The sequence below is a fragment of the Gossypium arboreum genome, chromosome 7, assembly GCF_025698485.1.
Source record: "Gossypium arboreum isolate Shixiya-1 chromosome 7, ASM2569848v2, whole genome shotgun sequence".
In the NCBI taxonomy this organism is placed as follows: domain Eukaryota; kingdom Viridiplantae; phylum Streptophyta; class Magnoliopsida; order Malvales; family Malvaceae; genus Gossypium; species Gossypium arboreum.
In genome coordinates, this window is record NC_069076.1 from 96,416,712 (window position 1) to 96,431,496 (window position 14,785).

General features: G+C 33.2%; 2 protein-coding genes and 1 long non-coding RNA gene across 3 annotated transcripts; 2 read left to right on the forward strand and 1 right to left on the reverse strand.

Moving 5' to 3' along the window:
* Positions 1-2,342: 2,342 nt before the first annotated feature.
* On the forward strand, positions 2,343-3,004 carry LOC128295515 (uncharacterized). The gene is made up of 2 exons (XR_008285994.1): positions 2,343-2,793; positions 2,884-3,004. It is a non-coding gene; the product is annotated as an uncharacterized LOC128295515 (long non-coding RNA).
* Positions 3,005-3,111: 107 nt separating this feature from the next.
* Positions 3,112-4,666, reverse strand: LOC108450175 (18.1 kDa class I heat shock protein-like). Its single transcript, XM_017747688.2, has 2 exons — positions 3,942-4,666; positions 3,112-3,329 (listed from the first exon to the last, which is right to left on the reverse strand). The coding sequence occupies exon 1, from the start codon at positions 4,419-4,421 to the stop codon at positions 3,945-3,947; it is 477 nt and encodes a 158-aa protein (XP_017603177.1). The 5' UTR covers positions 4,422-4,666; the 3' UTR covers positions 3,112-3,329; positions 3,942-3,944.
* Positions 4,667-5,947: 1,281 nt separating this feature from the next.
* Positions 5,948-9,763, forward strand: LOC108450166 (chaperone protein ClpB1). Its single transcript, XM_017747678.2, has 5 exons — positions 5,948-6,244; positions 6,562-8,557; positions 8,654-8,933; positions 9,034-9,231; positions 9,316-9,763. The coding sequence occupies exons 2-5, from the start codon at positions 6,603-6,605 to the stop codon at positions 9,619-9,621; spliced, it is 2,739 nt and encodes a 912-aa protein (XP_017603167.1). The 5' UTR covers positions 5,948-6,244; positions 6,562-6,602; the 3' UTR covers positions 9,622-9,763.
* Positions 9,764-14,785: the final 5,022 nt, after the last annotated feature.

Here is a 14,785-nt window from a genome sequence, read left to right on the forward strand (position 1 = left end):
GGTAGTACCGCTACGATCGGTGAATAGTGGTAGCCCGGCTACAAGTGACAAGTGATTTTCGTACAAGACCATATCGAGATATGGCATCGATTGTGATATATGCTCTCATAAGACCATATCCGGGATATGGCATCGATGAGATATGTGATTCGTGTAAGACCATAAGCTGGGCTATGGCATCGATATGTGATATGTGATTACGTGTAAGACCATAGTGGGCTATGGCATCGATATATGAATATGTGTAAGACCATAGTGGGCTATGGCATCATTATGTGAAGATGTGTAAGACCATAGTTGAACTATGGCATTGAGAAAACAAGTACTCAATTAGTAAGATGTTCACTAATTTGAAGAAGTTTGGTAAGTATTACATGGAATTATGCGACATAAGGAAATACGAGTTGATGAGACATGAGCATAAAACTTGGTTGATGAATGAGTTCATTTGTGATTATATATTTCTACGCCTTGAGTGTATTATCCGTATGAATTGGTATTCCAAATGAGTTAATGAGAAAACTTTTAGTATGAAATAATCTGAGTTCGAAATGAAATATCATGAAAATGTACTTGAAATACATTGGTATGTCTTGTATATGCTATTTGAATTCATAAATGTAGAAAGTAAATGTATGTGGAAATATGAGATGATGATATCTGTACATGGAATTTATTGATGAATACGTACATCCAAATTTGTATGATAGATTTTAGTGAACATTGAAATTGGGCTTAATAAGTGATTTGGCAATTTAAATCGTGATTGGTAGGAAGAGTTAATGAATTGCATATTTATGAATTGTTACACGTATTTATCTGAAATACGAGGAAGTGATGGTAATTGATACATGGAAATATGAAACTATGATATATATAAAAACATGGAATATGTTTGATAAATGTGTTCATTCATAATTATGGAATTATGTACCTCATGTGTGCTATTTGCATAAAGATGATATTTCAAATACTTTGGTGAATAAAGCTTAAATATGAAATAGTATGACGAAACAAATTGTTATGAAAATGTATTTAAATTATCTGTAAGTGTTTCGTGCTTCTCGATAATGCCTCGTACTCTATTCCGGCGACGGATACGGGTAGGGGGTGTTACATTATCCTTCATATCGCAGTGTCCAACAGTAGCAAGCCATGACGTCAATCCCTGTTTATACAATCATGAGCTCACAATACATTCAACCTTTTTCAACAACTACACATCATCAAATATACCTTCTTAATGATCTAAAACTACTCAAAAAGAAAGCAGAAAACATGAACTTACCTACAAGCTATCTAACCACAATTTACCTTTTTTAACAACTTCTCTTGAAGATAAGTTAAAATGAGCATGGAAGACTAGAAACATATGTATGTCCTGTTTGTTTCAACGTAAAAGTTTTTACGAAAAATATTTTCAACCTTTTCTGATATTTGTTTCATGTAAAATAGGATGATCAATGTAAGAGATTTTCTAATCAACGTAAAATTACCCCTTATTCACGTAAAATGTCTTACCAAGTGTTTTTTCCGTAAGACTTTTTTCAAATTAATAAGACTCTATTCATTGTAACACTCCCATACCCGACTTGAATATCAGGTCAAAACATTGGGATGTTACACTCTACTACATTATTAACTTATCAAATATTTTCATATGAACTTCCATAATTTTTCAATTTAGTTCCATTTTGTCATAAAAGTTTAACATTCAATAATTAATCATATTAAACTAATTTTTTGTTACACTTTAATCACATAATTTATCTCAATATCTTACTTTACATAGAAATCAATTTTCTATGTATTTCACTTTAATATTTCACCCACATATTTTCTCAAGTTCAACAATTTAGTCATTGTTATCATAAAAATTTCAAATTTTTTCATAATAACACATTCATTAAAATTTTATCATAATTTCCTTATTCACATATTAAACACTTAAACTTTTTACAATTTTCAATTTAATTCCTATTTCCATGTATTATAAATATTTTTATTTTTGAAACAAATCATTTGATCTTCTATGAAAAATAAAATAAAAGATAAGCTGATCTAAATGATCAAATGTCAATGACCAGTTTAACATTGATTTTCGAAACACTTTTGGGATAAAAATATTTTTGAAATAAAGTATTACTAAATAATATGTTTTGAGATTTTTAAAAGTGCCTTTGAGGCAAAATTTATTTTGAAAAACATTTTTTAACCAAAATAGAAGCAAAAAGTTTTAATTTATACTCAAAAGTGTTTTTAACTAAAAAAAAATTTTTAGAAAACATTGCTAAATTAATTTTTTTTTTAAGTAAAGCTGATATTCCATTAATAAAGTGGTAGAAAAAACCTGACATAACAGTAAAGAAAGTCTAAAAAGAAGCAGAAACGACAAAAATAAACCACTACAGAAGCTAACTAATCAAATCCAAACAGAAAAGCAAAAACCAACAAAGCAAACCAACACAAAACCAGCCACAGAAGGAGAAAACCACCAGCAGAAAACAAGAGGAATATCAGCCAAAAGCTTTCCAGAGAAAAAACCCCATTAGAAGCACAAAACAGAGATTAAAATTGACTTTGAAACCCAGCAAAGGAGATTCCGCGAACCTTATCCAATCTTCAAAGTCTACTCACATCTCAAACCTAAAGGAAGAAAGTAGAGCGGTCCATCTCAGCTAAATCTGCAACAGAGGAAGGAGCCTCCTCAACCCAAGAATAGGGAGATACCCGATGTCGTCCCTCCATCGCTAAAGCATGCGCCGCTCTATTTATTTCTCTGGAGACAAACTGGTAAGACACTTTCTCAAAAAACCTCTCAAGAGAACGAATATTCTGTGAAATTGGGCTGAGAATAGATCTATCCATTTTGTTTGATGTCAGTTTCTTGATGACAGTAAGAGAGTCACCTTCCAGGATGAGATTTCTGAAACCCATATCTAGCGCAAAACAAAAAGCCCGTTCACACGCTCTCGCCTCAGCTACAAAAGCATCTGCCACATCCGCTATCGGTTACGTACAAGCACCTAAAATCTGCCCTTCCTCATCTCTAGCTAAAACTGCTGAAATAGAAGTCTTAGAATTTTCTAGGAACGATGCGTCAAAATTCAGTTTAATAAAACCAGAAATAGGAGGCTGCCATAGAAGAGTCCTATGCGTAACAGATGGAGAACTGAAAACTTGACTAAAATTTAAAACTTGGGCAAAGCTTTGAACAAGTCCCACAACTTCATGTAAAGCGAAATTAAGACCTTCATTCACCAGTCTATTCCTCCTGTGCCAAAGAACCCATAAGGAGATAGATATAAGCTTCTTAGTATTCCCATTACCTGCAAGAAAGAAACTAACAAATTGTTATCTTCCATCTGAAGAGTCTATTCTGGTGACCAAAGGGAGACAAAGAGCCGACCAAAGATGGCGTAACACTCTACAGAACCATAATCGATGGTGCAAGTTCTCCAGAGCCTCATTGCTAAATTAATTAACCTTAATTAACATTGTTTAATTAATCAACACGTCACGTTATCAAATTATATCCGATATATTAGAGTCAAGTACCACAATAGTTAATAAATAAAGTACTAAAACTTTGTGAAATTGTAGTTTCTACACTAGAACGTGCATTTTTTTTTCCCAATTTTGTATAAAGCCTTCTGATATTTTTTAATAAATAATTTGCTAGAAAAGAAAATTTTGTAATGAATGGACATAACCACGAGTGACAAAAGGATCATACCATACTTTTAAGTATAGTGCCCCATTTAATTTTATTTAGAAATTTTCGAGGCTAATGATTGAAGAAATGAATACAATATATGGGTTGCACCAAGATTTTATAAGATTAAAAAAAAAATTGTTTTGTATTTTATTTCCGTTAACTATTGTGTAAAACTCAAAGCTGTAAATGGGCAGTATAATATTATATATGTATAGTTGCATACGTTTCACGAAACTTCAATGGATTTGAGATCAGGTTTCATCACTTCCTCCTTGGGAACAGTAACAGTAAGGACCCCATTTTCCATGGAAGCTTTCACCTGCTCCATCTTCACATTTTCTGGCAACCGAAACCTCCTCATGAACTTCCCACTGCTACGTTCAATCCGATGCCAAGCATCGTCCTTGTCTTCCTTCTTTATTTTCCTTTCTCCGCTGATTTGAAGCATCCTGTCATCTTCAATCTCCACTTTCACTTCCTCTTTTTTAAGCCCTGGGAGGTCGGCTTTGAAGACTTGCGCTTCCGGAGTTTCCTTCCAGTCGATTCTGGTGCTGGCAAAAGCAGCGGTTTCTGGGATACGCGTGGTGGCGAGTGATGAAGAAGACAAAGGGAAGCCTCTAAAAGGATCGAATACGTCAAAGGAGAAGGGATTATCGAAGATGCTGTTCCTTCGGTTGCCAAAGAAACTTGGAATCATGGCCATTTTTCTTCCTAAGGACAAATGTTTTGATGTTCTGACCAGATAAAAAAAGGAAAAAAGAAGAAGAAGGTATTTAGTGCCAATAGTGACGAAATAGCAGCGAATTTGATTGTTTACGAGATCTTTTAAATGTGGTTGCTTTGCTGGGGAAGAACATGTCCTGTTTATATAAGAAGTTGAAGAGGAATCTAGTACTTTCTAGAATTTTCGCGAATGCTCTAATTTTCTTCAAACTTTTTTGAAAGGAGAACTGTCTTTGATTCTTTTTCGTCAGATTTTTTTAAAGCTTGTTGATATTTTTTCAAATAGATACTCAATTTTTTATAAATTTTTATTTGATTTAATGCTATAATAGATCTTATCAATATTGATAATTAAAATTTAACGGAACTGATGATAGGGTGGTTACGGTTAGTTAAAATTATTTTAAACTTTCATTTTCTCCGCAATACAGAATATGGAATTTTTTAAACATTATGATATGGAGTTTAGTTCTAATTACTTTTTTCTTATTATATTTAATTTTGATTTTCGAATTTTACATTTTAATTTTCGGTTTTAATATAATCAACTAGGGAGATTCGGTGGGGAGCCATTAAAAGGATTCCATAAGCTATAAGATTTTTAATTTTTTATTTATATACTATAACCTTTCCAAATATAAAAATATTAAAAATAATATTAAAAATTATTATTGATAAAAACAATATAAAAAAAATTAACATACATTGTTTATACGATTTTAACTACACATGCTGTTAAGATCATTGGTGAATCAGAGATTTTTGAGAGTTATTAATGTCATGTCATCAATTAATTAATATTTTAAAATAAAAATTTAAAAATATACAGATTATTTAAAAAGTATAAAATTGTTAAAAATATATTTTTAAAAAATTAATTAATTATTGACATGACATACACATAAATTATCACATAGATACTATGTTAGTGAAGTTAATAGATGTTCATTTTTCACCTATTTTTGGATGATTTGATAAAATATAAATTCAAAGATTAAAAAATGAAAAATTGAACGTATGGTTAAAATGATTTTTTTTTAAAGTTGAGGTCAAATAAATAATTATATATTTAAAATATTATAAACTAAAATATTAATTAATTGGTTTTTACTAATTCTTTCTAGCACAATAATATTATTTTCTAATACTCAATCCTGAATTGTCTCATTAAAAGTATAATGTGTATTACCATTACATCCTACACGGGTTGATAATAACTTTTTATTAGTAGTCTTTCCAATTCCTTTCTAAAAATAATGATGCATAAATTGCAATAATAAATTAAAATTAAAAATTTATTTTATTAATAGTTGAAAATTTATTTTAATTAAATAATTGTATTTTTACTTTATCAATTATATTAAAATTCTATAATAAAATTTTTTATTCTCCATCTATTTTACTAGGATTGGTTTTTATAATAAATTTTAATTAATGCATATATCTAAAAATGGACGCGTGAGATGACAATCTCATAAGCAGCGAGTGGAGCCAATATTATATGATAAATAGTAGTTTCAGTTACAGAAAATTCGAGGATGTTCGGTTCATGAACTAGAAGAGTAGTATCTAGTAATTTCTAGCGGCAACTTCTTCTATTATCTTCCAGATAAGCTACCCTCTTTCACTCCTACAAAACCCCACTCTTCTCCTTTCCCACTTCTCTCAAAGGAAAACATTAAATCGCCACATATACTATTTTATTCTCTCGGAAAAAACACACCACCAACAACAAGCAGACTCAAAAGGAACTCTGTTTTTCGACTCATCCTATCAAATCTTGTTCTCAACTTTGATCACTTGGTAAGTTAAAACCCTTCGTTTTCCACTCTATATATGTGTTTGAATTGTATCATAGTAGTTTCTGTTTTTCCTTCTCATCTTGTTCTTAGCTAAGAAAATAATAACTATCTGGGTTCATTTGTTTGTGCGTGAGGGTAATAGAAACTGTATGTAAACTTTTTTTTTTAATTTATTAATGACTTGTTTATGAAGATTGGGTATTGCAATCTACTTCTATGCGATGAATATATATTTTTCTTCATTTAAGATTTCTCGTTTTTGTTCTTGGGATTTTAAGTGAAGGAAATGGATGCATGAGTTCCAGGTTTTTTTTGCAGGTTTATTTTTTTATTTTTGTAATAACAAAAGTAAAACTACGATGAATCCCGATAAATTCACTCACAAGACAAATGAAGCTCTGGCCGCCTCTCACGAGCTAGCGATGAGCAACGGCCATGCCCAATTCACCCCTCTTCACCTTGCTGTTTCTTTAATCTCCGATCCCACTGGCATTTTCCCTCAATCTATCTCCAATGCCGGTGGTGAAAACGCTGCTCAATCTGCCGAGAGGATCTTTAATCAGGCCTTAAAGAAACTCCCATCACAGTCGCCTCCGCCGGATGAAATCCCCGCTAGCACTTCCCTTATTAAGGTACTCCGTCGTGCCCAAGCTGCGCAAAAGGCACGCGGCGACACCCATTTGGCCGTCGATCAATTGATTCTCGGCCTTCTCGAGGATTCCCAGATCGCTGATTTGATAAAGGAAGCTGGTGTTGCTCCGGCAAAAGTGAAATCCGAAGTAGAAAAGCTTCGAGGAAAGGAAGGGAAGAAGGTAGAAAGTGCTTCAGGGGATACTACATTTCAAGCTCTAAAGACTTATGGCCGTGATCTTGTTGAGCAAGCAGGAAAACTTGATCCGGTGATAGGCCGAGATGAAGAAATCCGAAGGGTTATTCGGATTCTATCAAGGAGAACGAAGAACAATCCGGTTCTCATAGGAGAACCGGGTGTCGGTAAAACTGCAGTCGTAGAGGGCTTGGCTCAAAGGATTGTTAGAGGGGATGTTCCTAGTAATCTTGCTGATGTGAGAGTTATCGCGTTGGACATGGGGGCGTTAGTTGCTGGAGCAAAATATCGAGGTGAATTCGAGGAAAGATTGAAGGCTGTATTGAAAGAAGTTGAGGAAGCCGAAGGGAAAGTGATTCTCTTCATCGATGAAATACATTTGGTACTTGGGGCCGGTCGAACCGAGGGCTCCATGGATGCGGCCAACCTCTTTAAGCCTATGCTTGCTCGAGGTCAACTTCGATGTATTGGTGCAACGACACTGGAGGAATATAGGAAGTATGTTGAGAAGGATGCTGCATTCGAAAGAAGGTTCCAACAGGTTTATGTCGCTGAGCCGAGCGTTGCTGATACAATCAGCATCCTTCGAGGGTTGAAAGAAAAATACGAAGGTCACCATGGTGTTCGGATACAAGACCGCGCTTTGGTGGTGGCATCACAGTTATCGAGTCGCTACATTACAGGACGTCATCTTCCTGACAAGGCGATTGACTTGGTCGACGAAGCTTGTGCGAATGTGAGAGTTCAGCTTGACAGTCAGCCTGAAGAGATTGATAATCTCGAACGAAAACGAATGCAATTAGAAGTCGAGCTGCACGCTTTGGAAAAGGAGAAGGATAAAGCTAGCAAAGCTCGACTGGTTGAAGTACGGAAGGAGCTTGATGACTTGCGAGACAAGCTTCAGCCGCTGATGATGAAATATAGGAAGGAGAAGCAAAGGGTTGATGAGATCCGACGATTGAAACAAAAGAGAGAAGAGCTCATGTTCGCCTTACAGGAGGCTGAAAGAAGATATGATTTGGCAAGAGCTGCGGATTTGAGATATGGAGCAATTCAGGAAGTGGAATCTGCGATAGCGCAGCTTGAAGGAACCACAGATGAAAATATAATGTTAACAGAAACGGTTGGACCGGAACACATTGCAGAGGTTGTAAGCCGCTGGACTGGCATTCCTGTCACGAGGCTCGGACAGAATGAGAAAGAGAGGTTGATTGGGCTTGCTGAGAGGCTGCATCAAAGAGTGGTGGGACAAAATCAAGCGGTTGAGGCTGTTTCAGAGGCTGTTTTGAGGTCGAGAGCTGGATTAGGAAGACCTCAACAACCGACTGGCTCGTTCCTTTTCTTGGGTCCAACTGGTGTTGGAAAAACAGAACTTGCTAAGGCACTGGCGGAACAACTCTTCGATGATGAGAACCAGCTTATCAGGATTGACATGTCCGAGTACATGGAGCAACACTCAGTTGCTCGACTTATTGGTGCACCACCAGGGTATGCGCTGCATCTTGTACATGCTATGCATCCAAGTGTTGGGATTATCATTATATGGTAGTAGCTTAACTTCCTTTTTTTATTTTTGTATATCAGATATGTCGGACACGAGGAAGGTGGGCAACTAACCGAGGCTGTAAGGCGAAGGCCATACAGTGTTGTATTATTCGATGAAGTCGAGAAAGCACATATCTCTGTCTTCAACACACTGCTTCAAGTGCTGGATGATGGTCGATTAACTGATGGCCAAGGCCGCACTGTCGACTTCAGAAACACGGTGATCATCATGACATCAAACCTTGGAGCCGAACATCTTCTGTCTGGGCTTAGTGGAAAATCTTCTATGCAAGTTGCACGTGATCGCGTATTGCAAGAGGTAGTTAAATGATCTGTTTCTTGTGATTAGGGACGCTACTGAAGTTCATTTTTGAAGCATTTATGGTATTAACATGATACCAATTTGGGTTGCTTGACAGGTACGGCGACACTTTAGGCCGGAGTTGCTTAACAGACTTGATGAGATTGTTGTTTTTGATCCGCTCTCACACGACCAATTGAGGAAAGTTGCTAGGTTGCAAATGAAGGATGTGGCAGTCCGACTTGCTGAGAGGGGAATTGCATTGGCTGTAACGGATGCAGCTCTGGACTACATATTAGCAGAGAGTTATGATCCAGTAAGTACATCATCCATGTTCTATGTCGTTTTGCTTTTGGGTATGAGTGTCAGGTATAATGTTTTTTTTACTTTGCTGTTGTAGGTTTACGGTGCGAGGCCTATAAGGAGATGGCTGGAGAAAAGGGTTGTAACGGAGCTGTCGAGAATGTTAGTGAAAGAAGAAATCGATGAGAACTCCACAGTGTATGTTGATGCGAGTCCCAAAAGAAACGAGTTGGTGTATCGGGTGGAGAAAAATGGAGGCTTAGTTAACGCTGCCACCGGCCAAAAATCAGAGGTATTGATCCAAATCCCAAACGGGCAGCCAAGAAGCGATGCTGCGCAGGCAGTGAAGAAGATGAAGATTGAAGAGATGGATGAGGATGAGGATGAGGAGATGGATATGTAAATGTTATGTGTGTTCTCTGTAATTTTGGTTTATAGGATGTTGAATGGTGAAAGGGTTTCTGCAGAAGCCCTTGTTGTTGAGTTTGCAAATGTTCTAATTTCTTCTATGGTATCAACTAATGCATTTTCAAAATAACTTAAAATGTATGTGCTTTTTTAATCACAATTTCATTTCAAGTGTGTTATATGTTTTTATATATAACGGAATTTAATAATTGAAAATATTTTAGATATAAAAATATTGAAGATTAATTATGCAATGAGTAATCTTCAAAAGGAAACCAAAATTGCATTGGAGTGGATTAATTATTTGAATGTTATAATATATTTCAAGTTTAATTATTGAAATTTATAAGGAATAAACAAATTTTAATGGTGCTCGTAATTTAACATTTTAATTAGAATAGAATATTTAAGTTAAACAGTAACATTATAATCAAATTATATAAAAAATCAAGTAAGAATTCTAGTATAAAAATAAAATTAAAAATTTATTATTTTCTATATAATCTAAAAAGAAAAAGAAAAATGCAAGATCATTCCACTTGTCAGTATCAGATGAATCTTCTTTTTATATTGATTAATCTCTTCAAAAATAAATTTTTAATTTTTTAATTTTAAGTGGATGTACATATAATTTTCTAGAACTAACTCTAAGAATAAATGAAAGGAGATTCTGTAATTCCAAAGTTTTATAGTGAGATCAAATTCCTATATTATGTATTCTAATATATGATAGTTGGAGTCCTAAATTTATGATATTCTAAGTAAAAGGAAGAAGCATAACACCTCTTTTAAATCCCTTGAAGTAAAGACTGTAATGACTTAATTTCTATTGATGTCAAAAAAAATTAATTTCGAGACTGAATTTATTAGTTTAACTATCCGAAAAATTGAAAAGAAAAAGTCATGGGCTGAGTACAGATTTAAAAAATAAAAATATTAGTAATCAAATTAGGAATAAAATTATTTAATAATTAATTAAAAAGAATATTAAAAATAGTATAGGGACCAAAATTTTATAGTGATCAAGTTAGTAGAAATTGGCTAGGGAGAAGACAAGTACTTAATGTGGCAATTACAGAAAGGGCTTAGATGCAATTTAGCCATAGCTTAAATAAGGTTAGTGGCATAAATTGATGTTAGTCATTCAATCCCACTAATGATTACAAGGTTTAGTTATTAGATCTTAGTTATTAATTTAATTTAAATGATAATTATATGTATATATAGCTTATAATGGAAGCATTTTCCATTATTGTCATCCATCTTCGTCCTTCAACCAAAACAAGAAGAATGAAATTAAGCTTCCATGACCGGCCATAAATTCTACGGTAAGTTAGTTCTTGTAATTTTGGTTGTTTAAGTTGGAACACTTGGAAGAATTGATGCATGAAACTATGAAATTGTTATAAGTAAGCTTGGTTTAAGTGAAAACATGTTGGTAGTTAAATGGATAATGTTGGAATAAGGTCATTATTGAGTATTTAGGGTCTCAATTTTAAAGAGTGAAAGATGTTGGATATAAATGCTATGGATGGATAGTTTGAGATTCTTAGAGAATAAATATGAAGTTAAATTTTAATTTGATTGAGTAAATAATGAAATACGAGCATTTCATATATATTTATAAAGTATGCAATTATGCTTGGTTTTGGTTATATTTTATTTGGTTGTGAAACTGATACTATTTCGTAAATGGATTATCAAATATAGTGTGAGCAAAATTAAACTATAGAGGGTCTAAGGCTATAATGGATGTTGGATAGTAAAATCAATTGGTGATTATATATTTTAAATTGGTGGTAGCCATAAATTTCAAAGTTGGTTTGTTTCATGTTGCGGCTGAAATTCAATTGATAGTGCAAAGATCAAGTGGTGACCTTTAAGCTTGATTAATTAACAACATAAGCAACAAAAACTTATGTAATTTGATGTAATTGAGATTAAAAGCTAAATTACTGTGTTTGGTTATATGATTTGATATAAAGTTAAGATATGAATTATATTGATGTCAAGATAAGTTAGTGACTTATATAATAATAATTGCTGAAATAATATGTATATGTGTATTTATATATGAATAAAAATGGTATAAGGTTTAACATGAACTATAAGATTATGATGATGATAATTGTTGAAAGTATACTTTTATTTTCGAGAAAGGCACGATCAAATTGTATCATATGTCAAACATTTGATAGTCTTTCAATCTTTCTCCTTGAAATCACCTAGTTTTTTCTCATTAATAACCACGTCTAGACCTTAGTGAAAGAGAGCATTTAGAACCTCATTTTGTCACATACTGAAATGGCTTGTGCCATTGAAGATCTCCACTGTTAATCTAGTTTTTTTTAATGTCGGTCTCGACTACATGGACGATGTTAAAGCAATTGGATTGTCCACCATTTCAGCTATAATCTTTCAATATGTCTAAGGAAATATTTTTTGATGTGTAAGATCAATTTAAACCGCAACAACAAAGCATACTTCAAATAACCTTCGGCTCTTATACCACTTGTTATGCGAATAGAGTAAAAAAGAGTAAACTATTGTACTAGAAAACTATACTAAATTCAATTTCCAATAAAGATTTGAAGGGTCACCGACGATCTCGCTTAAAACTCAACCTCTTAGACAAAATCTCCCTCCAAAGTTATTTAATAGCACAATATATCATTACAAATGTACCCTACAAAATATTGAAAGGGAAAGAATAAAGAACATGAGAATTTAACGAGGTTTGGCAAATTACGCCTACATCATTGTATAGTACCAAATATATTTCACTACAAACGATACAAGTGAAAAATTACAATTAGAAAGAGGAAAAAATTGTATTACGAAAAACATGACAAATTTTGAAATGACTTAAAGGTGGAGAGACCACCTCTATTTATAATAGTACAAGCACTCAATAACCTTGTATTTTTTAATATGGGATTGTTCTATTTTAATAGAGCTTAGTGCCCTTACCAAAAAATCGCAAACCTATTGGATGTCCGTGGTTATATAAAATAAAAAAGAAAGTAGATGGCACACTTGATTGTTATAAAGTTCGATTAGTGGCACAAGTGTATGCTCAAAAACAGGTTTTGATTTTCAAGACACCTTCAGTTCTGTAGCCAAACCTTACACAGTTTGAACTATCATTGTATTGGTTGTTACTCACAAGTGGTCACTTTGACAAGTAGATATCAGTAACACATTTCTTAATGATAATATGGTGGAGGAAGTTTATATGATGCAATCACCAGGATTCGAACAAGTTGGTGCTAATGGAGAACCTTTGGTATGTAGGTTACACAAGTCCCTTTATGGTCTAAAACAAGCTCCCGGAGCATAGTTTCACAAGCTTAAAATATTTATGGTCAAAGAACTCAATTACATCACTTCTATAGTTGATCCCTCTTTGTTTATAAGGACGGGTTCATCTTACTTACCTTGTCTGGTTTACTTTGATGACATTATTTTTACTGGAAGTGACCAAAAGGAGATTGACTGTTATTCAACAACTGAACCTTGAATTTTCTCTCAAGGATCTTAGAGAGCTAACCTATTTTCTTGGTCTTGAAATTCACAGGCATAACGATATGATTCGTCTCCCCCAAAGGAAGTATGTCAATTATGTGCTTCTCAAAGCAGACATGTCAAGTTCCAAGTCAGTTCCTAAGCCCATGATCACATCTCTTATGTTGTCAGCTACAGATGGATGTCCTTTATCACCTGAATATGCTCTCAAGTATCGAATCATAGTGGAGGATTTCAATACATTTGCTTAACTAGACCTGACATTGCTTTTTCGGTCAACAAGGTCGATCGGTACATGCAATAACCTTCGAACAAACATTGACAGGTTCTCAAATGAATACTCAGATATTTGCAAGGCACAATGGCTCATGGACTGGTATTTACACTGGCAAACCAGCTTACTCTAACTGATTTCTCTGTCTCTGATTGGGGCAATTCTCATGAGGATCATTGATTTACCTCTTGATTTTGTATCTACCTCTGAGGCAGAATATTGCAGTATAGCTAATGCAACAACTGACTTACCTTGGTTTGGGTAGTTGTTGAATGAACTTGGTGAGAAGATAGTTGGAGTGCCCACCATTTGGTGTGATAATATGGGCGCAGTTCAAATATCAACCAACCCCGTCTTTCATGCCAAAATTAAGCATGTCGAAAAAGGTTGTGCAAGGACAATTGCAAATCAACCATGTTCCAGCCCAAGAACAAGTTGTTAATCTATTCACCAAGCCACTTTCTAAAGGTCTGTTTGTTCGTTTAAGATCAAAACTTGGAGTTTGTCCTATAGAAGCAGATCAAGTTTTAAATGAAAAGAAAGTAGAGGAAATGTTAGAGTATAATAAAGCACATGTTAAATATGTATCAGTCAACTTGACTAACTGTTAGCTGTTAGTTGTTATAGGCTGTTACGTTTGTTAGCTGGTTACACTGACGGAGCCTAAAATTTATTTTAAAGGGATCGAAATTAAATTATAATTTTTATAATAGTAAAAATATAATTTTATTATTTTAGTAGTCTATATCTTTAAAATTTTAAAAGATTAAATTAAATTTTATCAAAAATTAAAGTACAATTATATATATATATATATATATGCTAGTGTAAAACTCATTTGTTGATAGGGATGGAGTTTTATCTCAATATCTTTTGCTCATTTCAATATATTCTTTGTTTTCATTTCCTTTCCTTGATTGTTTCTTTTTATGTTCATTTCGGGTTAATTTTTCAATAAAATGTACTACAAGTTTTATACCCTTTATAGATTTGAAATTTAATTTTTTATTTTTAAATTTTAAAATTATAATCTAATGGTTAACCTCATTAAATTTATTTTTGTTAAATTTACAGATTTAACAATTTAAAATAAATAAATACTCACTTTGATGGCCATGCTATAAAAATAGAATTTAGCTGACAATTTAAATAATATTAATAATTAGATCTATATTTTTAAATTTAAAAATAGAACAATTATATCTCATTAAATTTTTAAAAATAAAAATAGGAGATGAGTTCCAAATGGTTGAAGAGTAATGGATCCTAAACCACAATTTTAAAATTTAATATATTATAATTAATTTAAAATTAAAATAAAATATTTTATTATTAAATAATATAATTGATGTTATCCAAA